Here is a 17066-nt window from a genome sequence, read left to right on the forward strand (position 1 = left end):
CCCCCCCCCCCCCCCCCCACCCCTCCCCCCTTCCACCTCCATTCATTTTTTACACCAAATATTTAATTGCTTTTATTAACCGTTTTTAATGTTTAATTAATATGAGTAAATACATGGCTTCCAATAGTACTAATAGAATCTTGATTAATTTTTTTATTTGATTCGATCAACTCTGAACAATTTAGTTGATTTATCTCATTATGATTCTTTACAGATTAAAATTATAAGTCAAAGTTTACTTGGTGTATATTCCCGAATAGTTACTGTAAATTTTTCTTATCACTTAATAAGAATAATAATAATAAAATAATAATAATAGAAAGACTAACGTTATTTTCTCCTCTTAATTTTGTCTCTTAATATTTAGATGATTTCATAAATTTTTTGTAAGAAATATTTTTAAAATGTGGAAAAGTCTCACATTTGAGAGGTTTCGTCGTGATAAATCATAATTGAAGACATATGTTTTAGTCACATTTTCTATATTGATTATATAAAAAAATATTCATTGTCTATAAGTAATGATCAATCAATAAATTATAAAGTTAAATGTAATAAAACTCAATAATAATTACTTGCTTACTTATTATTCTTTGGTCAAATCAATTATTTCTTCTTTACTTATTTATATTAGCATTTCTTATAATATTTAAATAAAGAAATGGTGATTTCTTCAGGAAAGTCGCCAGCTGGCGGCCACTTTGAAGCGCCTTAGCGGGCGTTTAGTGCACTCCAAGCGCGCCTTCTGTAGTTTTTTTTTTCAAAGTTTTTGCTTAAGAAAAATCTAATGAAACCCAAGCTTCACATCTGTCCAAAAATCTTAACATCGATTTTTATTGTTTCAAAACTTGGCAAAGTCCACTACTGGAGATGCTAGCTCTTAATCCAGCATCGTTAATTGAAACCGACACATAAAATGGGACGGATGAAGTATTATTATTAATAATATTTTATTTGTAACCAAATAATGAACAGTGTCAGGAATAGGGAGCAATATTTAATGAAAAAAAAAAAGAGTTTTTTTTTAATATTTGATATTCTCCTCTTAATTTTAAAATTGCAAAAAAAATTATTTATTTATTTTTATTTATTAATCACCAATGAACTCGCTTTTGAATTGACTAGCTAGAGTAGGTTGGCACAAAATTAATAAAATAAATTTTGTTTAATCATAAATGTCACTGCATATTTTGATTATAATATAGTTGGCAATTTTACTACTTGACATTTTAAAAATTTTCTTATATTTTATTTTATATTACAATGTATGGAGTATTTGTACTAATTTATGATTCAAATTCTATTAAAGAAAATCAAATAAATGAGAATTTAATGCACTTTAAAGTTATTTAATATGGACATGCAACTACCTTTGTTTTTGTTTTTGTTTTTATTTTTTTTTTTGCTCCCAAAAAAAAAAAGAGGTCCATACAACACATTTTGTTTTTGTTTTTTATTTTATTTTTTATTTTGTTGTTGTTGTTGTTGTTGTTGTTGTTATTGTTACCAAAATATTGAATTACCAACTCTAAGGGTCCCCCCACGTCCTGACCGGAACGAGCATCTTTCTATGTAAATTATGATAACTCAGCTCGATCATCGTTCTCAAATTTCACCTCTGTAACTAACTGAGCTGCCTATGCGTGCTTCTTGTAGTTGTTGTTGTTGGTGCTGCTGCTGCTGTTGTTATTGAACTATCTCCTTGCAAAGGGAATAGCTATTTCGAAGGGTTAATATTTGACTATTCTCAACTCTCAAGTTCTCAATAATAACTTTTTATGCTAATACTTAATTTATCCTTAGCTATTTTTGTTATCTATTGTAAATGCATTCTACAACAAACAAACAACACAACACAACAACAAGAATAGTTTTTATGTTTATATATATTTATTTTTAAGCTTTATTTTTGTTAATGCCTAATTTTCTTTTAATTAATAGTATATTTTTATTTATGTACTATAATGTGTGTATAAGTGTGGACGGAAATATTGTATTTTGAATGCTTATTTTATTTAGAGAAAATTGTCATTTTGGTTCACTGACTATAGGGGACATGTTAATTGCAATATACGACTTTTAAAACTATTAATTTCGTAACTTAACTATGCAATTCTTATCAATTTTAGTCACTCCGACCAAATTGCCGGTCAAATCTCACTGAAAAATCTTAAACTCTAAAATAATGAGGATATTTTAGTCATTTCACGCCTCTTTCTTCTTCTCCGGCGAGCTTCCACTTTTCTTCGACGAGCTTTCACTTTTCTTCGACCAACTTCCACTTTTCTCCGGCGAGCAACAGGATCAACGACAGCCTCCACCCACCATTCCCTACCATCCTCTCCCTCTCTCAACATGCCGTCGGGGACCTGCTGTAGTTGGGGATTCAGATACATATTCCGATTAGAGAGCGGCGGCGCCGACGATATAGAGGCCGAGTTTGGGAGCATCCGAGGCCCAATTCCACTGAAATTGCCCAAATTCACAGGAGTGGTATGGTGATGGGCATGATTCGAGGTGGAATTTAACGTTTGCTCAATTGTAGCATTCACAACTGGGCTGGAAAAACTCTCCTCCCTCATCACTCTGCTCACGCCAGGGTCGTCAAGATTTGATATTATCAACTACTTGAGCTCGACTTTGACAGCGAGTAGTGGCGGTTACTGCTGCTTGGGGCAGCCGCGACGCTGATTCGCCTGCGCCCGCTTGAGAGAGGCATTAAGGGAATTGGAAACCGACGACTTGGTCCCCGACGACATGTTGAGAGAGGGAGAGGATGGGAGGAAATGGTGGGTGGAGAAAAGTGGAAGCTCGCCGGAGAAGAAGAAAGATGTGCTAAATGACTAAAATACCCTCATTATTTTAGGGTTTAGGATTTTTCGGTGAGATTTGACTGGCAATTTGGCTAGAGTGACCAAAATTGATAAAAATTGCATAGTTAAGGTATGAAATTAACAGTTTTGAAAGTCGTGGATTGCAATTAACAGAACCCCTATAGTTAGTGGACCAAAATGACAATTTACTCTTTTATTTATATTCGTTAATCTAACCAAACACTATATATACAGTGTAATACAATTCATGAAGTCTATTTCTTACACAAACCAACTAGTGGAATAAAATTCTAATTCTATTTTTTACATATTCAATTCCCTATGAAATATTGTTCCTATTACTTTAAAATTCATTCCATGAACCAAATGTGATGTTAATGTTTTATTTAACATGAACATGATTAACATTCTCAAATCTCAATGTATTGCCCTATGTGGCTAACTAAAAAGCATGTGATCAAAGTACAAACAAAATATTGTTACTAATAGTAGTTTGGGTATGAAAAATGATATCTTCCCCACTATTTTTTTTTTTTTGATGAAACAAGATATACAACACTACTTATAATGTACATGGTAATAAAATATTTGATATCAAACTAGCTCGATAAGTTTAATTCAACAAATATTTGTGAGTTTAATGGAGCGGTCCAAGTTTAGAAGCCCAAGTTTGGTGGCACATGTCTTAGACAATACTGACGTCATTTAATATGTCACACGTGGAGCCACCGTTACAGCATAATAGGCAATGTATCACCTGAAAGTCCATAGTTGATGATTAGTTTATGTACCAAATAAAGGGTTTTATGAAAAGTTACAAATTTATAAATCTCAAAGTAATTCACTTAGCAAGCTCCGATATTAATGATAGAGATAAAATCCCGGTTTGAGTATACTGACCTTCCGATTTACATTCTGCCCGCTGGTCTATTGTGGGTGCTCAGGAACCCCACTCATCCTCCCGGCCTTTGTGGGTCGGTCAGACTAGCGTCCCGTCCCACTCTGACACCTTATCTGACTAAAGTTTTGACTTATCCGAGACTAGCACCTGGCTCCCATATGATTGGGTCGTTGCTCGGGCCGATGCATGTTCGACACGTGTGGCGCATACATCTGGACCGGAGCCCTTCCCGAGGCGACCTATAAAAGGCGCATTTATTGCTGACAGAAGGACTTTTGGCTATTTTATCTTATGAATAGTCAAAGAGAACAGAAACCTCTAACCCACTATCACGTAGATCGGTTTCGTATAGGGTATATCTACTTGTACCCGCTTCAGTATCAATACAGAGTATTTTTATCGTACATCCGTATTTTATGATATCAATTAATACTACTGATGACCACTGTTGCAAAAATCCCCGCCTAAACCGCTTAGGCGCTAGGCGCTCCTAGGCCGAGGCGAATTGCTCCCTAGGCGTCCGCCTAGCGCCTAACTCGGCCGACTGGGCCGAGTTGGTGGCCGACTAGGCCGAATTTGGCCGAGTTAACTCGCCCAACTCGACAGAGTTAGCCGAGTTAACTCGAGCGAGTCGGCCTGGTTAATTTTATTATTATATTTATATATATTTAAATTTATTTATTTATATAAGTAAGATAAGTAAGAGATATATATATAATATATATAATATAATATATGACATACACCCACCCACATGAATTAATTTTATGTTTTTATATGTCGCCGCCTAGAACCGCCTAGGTACCGCCTAGGCGCCGTCTAGACCGCTTAGGCGCTAGGCGCTAATCTACCGCCCGATTAGCGCCTAGCACCTACTGCAACTTTGCTGATGACATTGAATTTTGTCATTATCGAAAGGTATATACGGAGAGAAATTGTATTAAGGAGACTCTATGCTCCTACAATGGGGGCAATGGGACACTGTGATAGTTCCGCCCTCCCCGCTCACCCCTCCCCACCCCTTATATATATATATATATATATATATATATATAATATGATTATTTTAACCAATTAAGAAACACTAATTTAAAACTATGCATTGGCATTGGTTTAATCGCGCAATGTGTGTGATGACTATTAACTTAAATATATGCACAAATTTTTAAATGTTTGAGTAGCTTAGTTGTACCCAATAACTATTTATAATTACAAATGGAGAGGAAAATGCACAAAAAAAAAAAACCGATATTTGTATATATACTTTGTATATCAGTATATGTATGTATTTACAGGCGTATGCGTACAGTGTCCATTTCTAGAGAATAGAGAGAGAAAGTGTATTTGAGAAGCTACTCTGATTTTGAGAGACAGAGAGAGAGGAGGGGAAACGTGTACTGAACAAGTCACAGTCACACATATATATATATACATACATACAATCACAGACATAAATTGTGAGAGATAACTCTCTCTCTCTCTCTCTCTCTCACTCTTCTCTCTCTACAGGTGTTCTTCTTCCTTGCATTGCATTTGAGTTTCTCACTCAGACCTCTGAAGCTTCTAGAGGTGGAAAAATCCAGGTGAGCTTCTAAGGATTTTTCTTCTTTTAAAAAAATTTCTTTTGTAATTTGTTACCCCTACTGTAAGATGTAAGAGGATTATACTTTGCGTTGTTCGAAAAATACTTGCTTGGATTTTTCGTTTCTTAATGGGGGAGTAAAAGAGTAAAGCTTAATCTAGTTTTGATTTACTTTTCTTTTTTTCTTCCTCTTGTTCTTCATTTCTGATAGTGATCTTTCTATGACCTGATTTTCAACTTCTTAATCTGTTTTGATTTTCTTTCTTTGCTTTTTCGGGTTCTTTTGGGTGTGATTTGGGCCTTTAATTACAGAAATGGAGTGGGATCTCTTGCTTATGATTGATTGATCAATGAGCATTTAGATTCGGTGGATATTGATTTTGATTTTTGATTTTTTTTCTATGAAATGTGGGTGTGTTGCTGAGTGTCCATTTTCTTGAATACAACTATTATTTTTCCATTTTCTTGAATATATGTATGTGTTGTCATCTACCCTTGAGGTCTCCTACTTGTTGACTTTCAGTACCATGGCTTTGACTGATTATTCTTATTTCTGACTGGAAAACTTTCCTTTTCTTTCTTCTTCAAAGTTTTCTTCATCCTATTATTTATCTAGGTCTTGGATATGGCACCAAAGGGCTTTTTTTTTTTTATCCCTAATTTTTTTGGCCTTACACACATGCAAGGATTACTGGATTAGAGCTAATCCTCCTTTGATCTGTGGATGGATTTCCATTCTGGGTTTGTTAATTTCTTTTTGAAATGTACAGTATGCAGCTCATGGATTGATTATTCTAAGTGCTTCTTTCTTTTAATAACAGTTTATTTCTTTTATCTAATTTGAATTGTTTTTTATATTTGGCTTACTAAGCATGCTTTGATGAAGAACTTATTGTATATGTTGTAATGATTTCAGAGATTGTGTTAATACTTTTGTAATTTGCTTTTATATAGTGTGAGTTAACTTTTTGGTTTTCTTCATACAGGTGCTGGACTTTTGGTGTATTGAAAATTTTCTAGGGCGATTTGAGGTTTAAGGACAATGTTGAGGAAGAGGACCAGATCACAGAAAGATCAACAGATGGGTCACTTGATGCCTGATTCATCATCAGAGTCCCATTTAAACTCTGGTGTTTTTGCTCAGAAACACAAAGTCAGTTCCTTCTTCAATGTCCCTGCTCTGTTTGTTGGGCTCAATCCTAAGCAATCAGAATCTGATTCAGTTAGAAGTCCCACTTCTCCACTTGAATTTCGGGTCTTCTCAACTCTTAATACCCTTAGGTCTCAAAGATCATCTGAGGGACATCAGAAGAGCTGGGGTGGTAGTAAAGTAGGCCTGAGCATTATTGATGCTCTCGATGACAAAACTAAGCGGCCTGGGAATCTTCCCATACCCTCTAAGAGTAAAAATATTATCTTTGGACCACAAATGAGTTGCAAGACACCAAATTTTCTAAACCATTCTGACTCTTTTGATGCAGCTAAGTCATTGCCTAAAAACATCCCAATTTTCCCTTGTACTGAGCCTAAACCATTCAATCTCCATAATGACAGTTCTTATGTTTTGTTTGGAATTGGAGATGCCCCATTGGAGGAGGGTATTTCGTCTCAAAATATGCGCTCTTGCTCGCTAGATTCAGGAAGGTCTGGGTCACATTTTGCTGGTTTTGCAAGCCGTAAATCTAACTTGCACTCTGGGAGTTTTGGTACTGAACATGGAATAAACTCGGCAATTTCTCAAAATGGCAGAGAACTGTCAAAGTTGGGCAACTCATCAGGTGCAAAGCTGAGCTCGATGCCAGCGCCCTCTGGTTCTATTTCAACAAGTGAGATAGAGCTTTCTGAGGATTATACCTGTGTGAGAACCCATGGCCCCAATCCTAAGGTGACCCATATTTTTTGTGACTGCATTTTAGAATGTCACAACAATGAATTCACCAATTTTTCAAAGAATGGTGAAGAGGAGAAAGGGTTGTCAAAGGGGCCTGACTGCTGTGAAGAACACCTTTCATATCCCTCAAGTGATTTCTTGATCTTCTGCTATACATGCAAGAAGAAATTGGATGGCAAGGACATATTTATATACAGGTTTGCTACAATGTGCTGTTCTAGTGATCTATATATATTTATGCATAATTTTACAGTTCAATTGTGACTCTTAGAATTGATGTGTTTTTATGTTATACAGGGGTGAGAAAGCATTTTGTAGTTCTTCTTGCCGCTCTGAGGAGATTTTGATTGATGAGCAAAAGGAGAAAACCAATAAAGGTGGTGATGATTTTGAAAAGCCAAACAGCCCCGAGGAATCTTTTGAGAGCAGTTTGTTCATTGCTACATAGGACACTGCGTTGTAGTCACTAGGGCCATGATTGATGAGATTGTCACACAGGGTAGACACGATTTATCATCTGTTTCCTAAGAGCTGTTTTATGTGGATCTTTCTGCAGCCATGGATGATTGTAGTGTGCACTGCTCCTGAATTTCATTTCTCATGGTCTTGGTGTGAAACGGTTAAACCGTGATTTTGCATAATTCTAACTTTGATATGTTATAGTAGAGTTTCCTTTGGAAATCTCTGAGGAGAAGGGCTATAGTACACCCTTTTGGCTCCCCAAATTTTCGTTTTTGTTCTTCTGTAGTGGCAGAAGTTGATAAGCCTCACCCAACTTTTCTAAATGAATATTAATGATTTTATGTATACCTCAGCTTTTGCCCTTTTGAAATCTGAAGTGAACTTCTCTGCATATTCTCTTCAATCCAGCAACCTTAAAGAACAACAACATCATTAGCTCTGCTATACTATGAGTTTCAACTGATAACACTCCATCCTATACATCATCAACCTCTTGCATTCACTTTATGAATAATCACATTGCATATGCCATTAGATTCATTTGCCTGTCTGTTTCAAACTCGCGTCATATATATGCTTCTTCAGTGCTTACTTCTGTTTCAAACTTGCGTCATGAGGTTCTGTTCTGCAGTGCGCTTTCTTTAACTGATCATTCTGTATTGACCTTGGGGATACCTTGTTTATGAACTGTGATTGGGATGGCTGTGATGAATTTTACGCGCTTTCTTTAACTGATCATTCTGTATTGAACTTCGGGATACCTGGTTTATGAACTGTGATTAGGATGGGTGTGATGATTTTTACACGCTTTCTTTAACTGATCATTCTGCATTGACCTTCAGGATACCTGGTTTATGAACTGTGATTAGGATGGGTGATGATTTTTACGCGCTTTCTTTAACTGATCATTCTGTATTGACCTTCGGGATAACTGTGATTAGGATGGGTGTGATGATTTTTACGCGCTTTCTTTAACGGATCATTCTGTACTGACCTTCAGGATACCTTGTTTATGAACTGTGATTAGGATGGCATTGATGAATTTTTTTAACTGATCATTCTGTATTGACATTGGTGAATTGTTGGAGTACAATGTACATTGTTTGACTTGTCTCTGTCGAACATGGGCACACCACGCTCCACACTGAAGGTGATGTATTATAGCTTTTCTTTAAAATTGCCTTTTTGTGTACTTTGTGTGTTCATGGCATGTGGCTGCTATTATCATGGAGGTCCTCCAGAAGACACAGAACTATTATGCTTCTTATCTGGGAAAACTGTTGGTTAACTTTTGGTTTGCTTCTCCATTTCCTTGCTTGCTATCCATTTTATACAACATGATTGTGATCATGAAAATCAATGTGTCTAAGTTGTGGTCTCGACTTTCGACCCACAACTTAACTCATTTTGAGTGAAGTAAATCATTTTTACCAACTCCATCAATTACTAAAACTATATTTTTAATACATTAAATATTTAATTTTTGAAAATACATTATTTTGGGTATTGAATGTTCATTATTTGGTATACTATTAAATAATAAATCTTTAGTATATTACAAATCAACATTTTTTTAACGATACACAATATAATAATTTGCCGTGTTCACTATTCAATGGTAATTTATATCGTGGACTCTGATTCAATACACAGAAGTTGACTTTATAATGTAAAGAATTCATATTCATAATGTACAGAATTTATGTTTATAATACACATACACATAAACACGATATAATTAGCATATATACAGAATTTGACTTCATAAAGGCACTGTTTGGTAAATAATCAGTCTATCAGCCAATTTTGGCTTATTTGACCATTATTAGTTGTTTGACTTGGTTAAAAAATCAATATAAGTTGGTTAATAAGCTTGTTGTAACTCCAAAATGCTAAAATTCAACAGGCTACTCAAAGCAGCCTTTTCAATTAGCTTTTTGAGAAAAGAAATTATACCAAATAGCTAGCAACTAATAACTAATTTATCAAACAACTTTCTACAATCAGCTAATGTTATCAACAAATTATACATTCTAACTCAAACAGCCAACCCAATCAGCTAACAACCATTTACCAAACAGGGCCAAAGTACAGAATTTATGTTCATAATATACATACACAAACACAATATGTTCATAATGCACATAATTTATGTTCATAATGCATAGAATTCATGGTTATTATATTATATTTGTGTGTGTATTATGAATATGAATTCTGTATCAAATTCAGTGTATTGGATTAGGGTCCACAGTGTACTATGAATTCTGGTCCACAATATAAGTGGTTACTTCTGCCTTTGGGACTAATGGGCTACAATAAGTTGGACTCATACAGAAAAATATGTGCATTTTGTATGCTGTAAATGTGCCTTAAGTTAATGGGCTAGGCAATCATAACTCTTGGGTTTATCGAGGCAAACCCACTCCTCTTCCGAGTATGTGAGTACTAGGTTGCTCATAGCTGACCGGCTCAAACCCGGGTGACACGGGTGACAGACATTTTCGAACTCAGGACCTCATGGCCGCGAGCGTCTTGGTCCTGCCACTCAGACTGCCCTTACGGGCAAGGCAAGCATAACTCTATGAACATAATTATTATAGTCAATCGTTATATCGTGAATCAGGTTCTAATATGTGCATGTTGGACCATGGCCGGGCAAGCATCACTATATGAACATAATTGTTATGGTTCACTAGTGATAGGATTTACCAATTATGTGCCATTAAAAATGATTATCAGTAATACTCAATACACTACATGATTGTATTGATCGACACCATAGAAGTTTTAATAATTGTATAATTGTATTATAGGGTATTATTTTAATTTTTAACTAAAATGAAACCCATCTTGAAAGGTTGTTAAGTGAAACCATCTTTCAATTAAAAAAAGAGGTCACAACTCACAATCTCAAGTCTACTCCAATCTTTGCTTGTTTGATGCAACTTGAAAGCACAAGTGAAGTAACAAAACTAAAGAATATTCGACCCCCAGTTTGAAAATGAAACAATTGACCTTATTAAGCCTAGGCCATTATAACAAGACCAAAAAGGGAGAAATTTAACAAGCCGAGTACGTGGGCCAAATGATCATTTGTTACAGTATACAAATTGTAAATTTTTAAAAGATAAATTGTGAACATTTAGTATGTAAATTGTGTATGATTTCATCTTGCAAGGTAGACCCGGGTTCACAAAATAATTTGCGCCAAATAACAGTTGGTGGGGAGAAATGGACATAAATACTATGAATATGATAATATGCATTAAATGGTTGTGAACATTTAATAATCTATTGTGCTAGATTTGCTTCCCTCAGTTACAACCTCAAAGCAAATAATAATGGTTGGAAAATTGACACTTTTTCTCCTTAAGTTATAGTGATATAGCCTATTCTTTCCCTTAATTATTGATGCGTTTAGCCCAATCTCTTAATGTCAACGTTCTTTTAACTCAAGTATACTAAATAGACAAGATAATTTTTCTTAATTATCATTTTTGAACCTGCAATAAGGATTTGAAAATGAGAATTAAGAAAAATTATCTTATTTATTTTACGCGTTTGAGTTAAACGAAGTATGATATTGTCAAACTGCTAAATTAACATATATATATATATATATTAACTATTTACCAAACACTATCAATCAATTGTCAACTTTAGTTTATAATCATATATAATCATATATATATATATATATATATATAGGTCTCAATAAGTCTACTTCACTCTTTGCTTGTTTGATGCAACTTGAAAGCACAAGTGAAGTTACAAAACTAAGAATATTGTACCCCACTTTGCAAATGAACCTGTTGACTATAAGCCTTGACCATCATATATAATTGCCAATTGAAGATTAGCACCTGGAATATGCCCTTGTTCACATTAAACGGCGCACAATTCTCAGCTAACAATGGCCTCTCATCTCTCAAAAAGACATTTCATCTCCTAACCATTTTCTTTAATTTAATTATTATTCCCTCTTCTCACATTCCTTTCAAATTCTCTCACTATGCAGTCCACTCCGCCGCAACTAACCGCCCGTTCACCGCTCGAACCCGGCGGCGGCGTTCGACGCCCCACCGCCGCCGCGCTGGTGCGACGGGTGAGCGGGAATCTCGTGTTCCGGTCGAAATGGGCGGAGCTGAACGGCGCAATGGGGGATTTGGGAACTTATATTCCGATAGTGTTGGCCTTGACACTGGCCAAGAACCTAGACCTTGGTACGACGTTGATTTTCACGGGCGTCTATAATTTTGTCACGGGGGCTGTCTACGGTGTCCCCATGCCCGTTCAGCCCATGAAGTCCATCGCCGCGGCTGCCATCTCCAGCCCGAGTTTCGACATCCCGGAGGTGATGGCCGCCGGGATTTGTACCGGCGGGATCCTCTTCCTCCTCGGAGTGACTGGGCTGATGCAGCTCGTGTACAAGCTCATCCCATTATCTGTGGTCCGAGGGATTCAGCTAGCACAAGGTTTGTCCCCTCTAGTTTAAAGCTTCAATTCCACCGTTAGGATTAATTGAATAAACATAAATACAAGAAACTTCACTTTATAGCAGCGAAAGCAGAAACTGTATTGATGTCCTCTTAGTTGTATTCGCTCTCGAACAGTAAGCTTACAAAATGAGTTTAAATATAAGAAACTTGACTTTATAGTAGCGGAAGCAAAAGCTCTATATGGATATCCGATCATAGTTGATGTGTTCTTAATTGTATTGCCTCTCGAACAGTAAGCCTACAAAATGAGCTTAATTACAAGAAACCTTATAGTAGCAAAAGTCGAAATTGTATTAATATCCAACCATAGTTGATGTGTTGTTAGTTGTATTGCCTCTCAAACAGTAAGCCTATAGAATGATAGTAGCAAAAGTGGGAGCTTAATTAATATCCAACCATAGTTGATGCGTCCTTAGTTGTATTGCCTCTAGCTTGAACAGTAAGCCACTAAACGAAGTTAGCAGTTTTATCTCATATTTGAGATGGTGTATTGATATTATTATTCTGAGCAATATAAGTACTATATAATATTTATCCACTATTTCATCAGGCTTTAATTATTTAATATGCATATAACTTGCACCACATAATTAAGGTTGTAATATATGGCTTGTGGTGATTTAAGTTTCATTAAGTTTATGTATAACAGGTTTGTCATTTGCCATGACGGCGGTGAAGTACGTAAGAAACGAACAAAATTTTTCCAAGTCAAAATCCACCGGCGACCGGCCGTGGCTAGGGTTAGACGGTTTGTTGTTAGCCATAATCTGTGCTGGTTTTATCATACTGGTGAATGGTTCCGGCGAGGATCAAGAAAACGAACAAGAAGAAGAAGAAGAAGAGAGTCCAAGAACTAAGAAAAATGTGACAAAAATCATAGCTTTACTCCCCTCAGCTGTCCTAATCTTCTTGCTCGGTCTTATTCTGGCGATCATAAGAGACCCCAGCGCGGTAAAAAGGTTCAAATTTGGGCCGTCTTCAATTAAAGTGGTGAAGATTTCTAAGCATTCATGGAAGGAAGGGTTTGTGAAGGGGACAATTCCTCAGTTGCCGTTATCCATCTTGAACTCTGTCGTCGCCGTTTGCAAGCTCTCCACGGATTTGTTCCCGGAGAAGGAGGTGTCGGCGACGTCAGTGTCGGTGACGGTGGGGCTGATGAATTTGGTGGGGTGTTGGTTTGGTGGCATGCCGTGCTGCCACGGCGCCGGAGGGCTGGCCGGGCAGTATAAGTTCGGCGGGAGGAGCGGCGGCTGCGTGGCGGCGCTGGGCGTGGTGAAGGTGGTTTTGGGGGTGGTTTTGGGGAGCTCAATAGTGAAGATTTTGGTGCAGTTTCCGGTTGGGGTTTTGGGGGTTTTGCTGTTGTTTGCTGGGATTGAGTTGGGGATGTGTGCTAGGGACATGAGTTCCAAGGAGGAGTCGTTTGTTTTGTTGGTTTGTACCGCGGTTTCGCTTGTTGGGTCCAGCGCTGCACTAGGGTTCTTGTGCGGGATTGTCGCACATTTGTTGTTGAAATTTCGAAAACTCACAGGTATTAATCAACGTAAGGTTAGTTGTTCCATACCCATACCATAAGTGGCAAAGTCGAACGGTACGATGTTGATCGTTACAGATTATCCATCTTTACATTGAACAACGATTTACCTCAACTCGTTGAGTCGAGTGCAACACGAGGGTTAGTTCTAATCTTGTGTAGATGTTAATCAAGGTTAGTTGATCGGCCTAATTGATAAGTGACAAAGTTGAATGGTGTTGTTACATGTTTGATACAGATCATCGATCTTGTTTATATATTTTCCTCCTCTTAAATACTGTCTACTGAACTAGTAAGTTAAGCTTGTTGTGGAGCTTCTTTATGTATTCTTGAGATTATCCATAGGAGTGTGCTTGTGTTAGTTGGGTATTAATGGATAGTTATGAAGTGCATAAATTTGGTGGAAACTTTTATAAATCTTGAAGATTGTGTATACATGTTAAATGTTGTTGAATGCTTGGTGTCTCCCTTATCAGTTACCAGTGACTAGATAATAAAAATTGTGTTCAGTGACTTCAATATGAGGCAAACACATTATTACGTGCAGTATATTATCCAAGTGTTTTTTTTTAATACTATTGACTCTGTTATAATGTAGTATCGGTTCATAACTACTTTCTCAACCAAATGAAGTACAAAGAACCTATATGATATATTATAGGAAAAAGTGTCAAATAGGCCACTGAACTTATCGCTTTTGTGCAATTGAGCCATTGAACTTAAAAAGCGTGCAGCTCAACCATCAAACAAGCAAAATTTGTGCAATTGGACCATTTTTACAAAAATTTTATGGTAAAATCCAATTATATTACTAACATATATGTATTAAGAGTGGCATTTTCTTCTACCATACTAGTTGGGAGTCAATATTGAAATGTTTTTAACTCAAATTGAATTAAAAATTTTTGTAAAAATGGTCCAATTGCACAAATTTTATTTGTTAGATGGTTGAATTGCACACTTTTTAAGTTCAATGGCCCAATTGCACAAAAACGACAAGTTCAGTGGCTTATTTGACACATTTTTCTATATTATATATACTTTGAATGAAACTCGCTTCTAATCAGCTAAAGAGTCATAAAAAGGTAAATTAAACTATGACGACTCGAATAAAAAAAAAATAATAATAATAGACAGCTCCTACAGTCCTACCAAAAGTCAAATAAAAATTTAGTCTTGATAGCATGAGTTAATTGATTCCGAGATAAATTAACTTGATACAGGTCTGTTCTAGCTTGTTATCCTTTGGAAAAGTATGTAACACTTTCAACCTATAAGTAGGAAGGAGGTGAGGAACATGGGGAATCTTATTCCCTCCTAAACAAGTGTACGTAGGAATATAATGTAGGAGATGTCAAAATGATTCTATAGAATAAAATGATTTGAAATATTGCATTACAAATAATTCATTCCTGATCAAGTATTAGTCACTAATTAGTCTTGGAATTCCACTTATTTCTACTGTCAATGAAACAATGATAGAAATAATTCAAGCCTACCAACTCAAAACAAATTGTGACCTGCTTTAATATCTATTGTCATGAACTTACTATCAAATGCCAAAATTGATAAGTAGCTTAATTTTATTTCTTTATATGTGTACCAATTATAATAATGATACAGTTTGATGGAGGATACAAAGTTGGACCTCCAAGTCTTCGTCTAACAATATATATCCCTTAGAATCAAACTCGCATTTAACTATATATGATAATATTTATTGCATGGATCACGATCCAAAAATGACATGTTTCATCACGTAATTTTTTCACGCGACTCACTAGTTACAACATACATTTTTATAACTCATATTGTATATTATTCTAAAGTAAAGTAAACATAGGAATTATTTCATTTGATCGAAATAGTAATAATGTTTTTCAAACAGCTACACATACATCATAACCATATCATTTCCAATTCAATCATATATTTCTCTAAGCCCTATTACATATGTTTCCACATCTGCCAACACACTTCTCCAACTGTGCACCATCTGCCAAACAGTTCAAAATTAAATGCCATTAATTCCATTATTGTATCTATCCTAATTTAAAGCTTGTATATATAAATGGGCAACAATACATAAAATTAAAATATTTTTATACAGAATTATATCGGTCTTTTTAGACGTGTATGCTTGTTTGACTAAGATTGAATTTATTGCCCATCGATAGGGTGTTAAAGTTAAAGTTTGCAAGCTAACGCTAACTTATCATATTCAATATGCACCATTGTATATGCATACAAAATGTGATTCTGTATGAACTATATAATACTACTAACACGAATACAAAAAACACGGATACTGATTAGCATTATAGACTTGAATGGTTTTTGACTCTAAAGTGAGAAAAGAAAAGGATGATGATGATGAGGAAATGATAATATACCATAGCGAGTTGGGGAGCAAAGCTGCAAATTGCACCCAATTTGGCAATAGTTCTGGTAATCAGCAGCAGTCCTAGGAACACAGCCATTGATGCATCCTATGTAACAAGGATACCTGGAAGCTCCAGATTTCCTAGCCAACACAACACACTGGTTGTAACATCCTCCTAGGCACCCATAAACACTGTCTGCTTCTCCACATTGAGCTCCAGCCAGGGCTACCAACACACCCAACACAACCCAAATTTTCACACTCTTTTTCTCCATTATTTCCCACCACCTTTAATTTCTCTGTGTTTTCGATTTACCTTCTTTGTTAGTCTTGGTTTTGCATTGATAGGGTGGGTATGTATATGCCCAGAAACCAACTAACTTTGTAAGTAATTTATGGTAGCTATTTATTGTGCCTTGTCCAGGTTGATAAAAGGTGAAAATATTGTGTGTTGGTCGGACTGTTAGTTTGTTAACCACAAAGTTCTAAGTTTCACTCTCTATAGAGCGTCTTATATTATTGACCTTCTTGTTTGAGTCAGTCAGCTATGGATAACCGTGGTCTTTGTGGCTTAGTGTCACAAAGCGAAATTTATCCCATGCATACGGCCTCCAAATAATGATCGGGAGTTTTTCTTCGTCACCCAAAAAATTATTTTGAACTAGCTAGGGATGGTTGAAATGATGAGGAATATAATTCAATTATAATTGGTGTATAAATGATTGCCTAACAACATAGAGTTTCAATTATAGTTACAATAACCAATAACAATAATGCACCTCTAAGTTAATTTTAATTAAATAAGAATTGGTATGATTATATTTGTTATATTAAGAAAAAAGAAACATAATTTTTTTTTTTGAAAATAAAGAAGCTAATTCATTAATCATAGGCTGAAACGTTTACAATAAAGATCAATGGAATGGTCAAACATTCCTTACAGTTAGACATAGAAACAACTTCCCTAGCAATGCTACAGA

General features: G+C 35.8%; 3 protein-coding genes across 3 annotated transcripts; 2 read left to right on the forward strand and 1 right to left on the reverse strand.

Moving 5' to 3' along the window:
• Nucleotides 1-5198: 5198 nt before the first annotated feature.
• LOC116005559 (FCS-Like Zinc finger 11-like) lies at nt 5199-8061 on the forward strand. The gene is made up of 3 exons (XM_031245782.1): nt 5199-5318; nt 6304-7405; nt 7506-8061. Exons 2-3 carry the CDS (start codon nt 6360-6362, stop codon nt 7654-7656), a joined length of 1197 nt encoding a protein of 398 aa, XP_031101642.1. The 5' UTR covers nt 5199-5318; nt 6304-6359; the 3' UTR covers nt 7657-8061.
• Nucleotides 8062-11640: 3579 nt separating this feature from the next.
• Nucleotides 11641-14222, forward strand: LOC116006238 (molybdate transporter 1). The gene is made up of 2 exons (XM_031246537.1): nt 11641-12148; nt 12822-14222. Exons 1-2 carry the CDS (start codon nt 11686-11688, stop codon nt 13742-13744), a joined length of 1386 nt encoding a protein of 461 aa, XP_031102397.1. The 5' UTR covers nt 11641-11685; the 3' UTR covers nt 13745-14222.
• A 1177-nt stretch (nt 14223-15399) lies between these two features.
• On the reverse strand, nt 15400-16426 carry LOC116007465. The gene is made up of 2 exons (XM_031248141.1): nt 16097-16426; nt 15400-15699 (listed from the first exon to the last, which is right to left on the reverse strand). The coding sequence occupies exons 1-2, from the start codon at nt 16359-16361 to the stop codon at nt 15641-15643; spliced, it is 324 nt and encodes a 107-aa protein (XP_031104001.1). The 5' UTR covers nt 16362-16426; the 3' UTR covers nt 15400-15640.
• Between the last annotated feature and the right edge of the window lie 640 nt (nt 16427-17066).

This window comes from Ipomoea triloba, chromosome 15, assembly GCF_003576645.1.
Source record: "Ipomoea triloba cultivar NCNSP0323 chromosome 15, ASM357664v1".
In the NCBI taxonomy this organism is placed as follows: domain Eukaryota; kingdom Viridiplantae; phylum Streptophyta; class Magnoliopsida; order Solanales; family Convolvulaceae; genus Ipomoea; species Ipomoea triloba.

Excerpts from the sequence above, each read along its gene's own strand:
- LOC116005559 (XM_031245782.1), top strand. The coding sequence starts at position 6,360 with ATGTTGAGGAAGAGGACCAGATCACAGAAAGATCAACAGATGGGTCAC. Across the intron at positions 7,406-7,505 it reads AAGGACATATTTATATACAG|GGGTGAGAAAGCATTTTGTA; the intron begins GTTTGCTACAAT and ends TATGTTATACAG.
- LOC116006238 (XM_031246537.1), top strand. The coding sequence starts at position 11,686 with ATGCAGTCCACTCCGCCGCAACTAACCGCCCGTTCACCGCTCGAACCC. Across the intron at positions 12,149-12,821 it reads AGGGATTCAGCTAGCACAAG|GTTTGTCATTTGCCATGACG; the intron begins GTTTGTCCCCTC and ends TATGTATAACAG.
- LOC116007465 (XM_031248141.1), bottom strand. The coding sequence starts at position 16,361 with ATGGAGAAAAAGAGTGTGAAAATTTGGGTTGTGTTGGGTGTGTTGGTA. Across the intron at positions 15,700-16,096 it reads TTGCTCCCCAACTCGCTATG|ATGGTGCACAGTTGGAGAAG; the intron begins GTATATTATCAT and ends ACTGTTTGGCAG.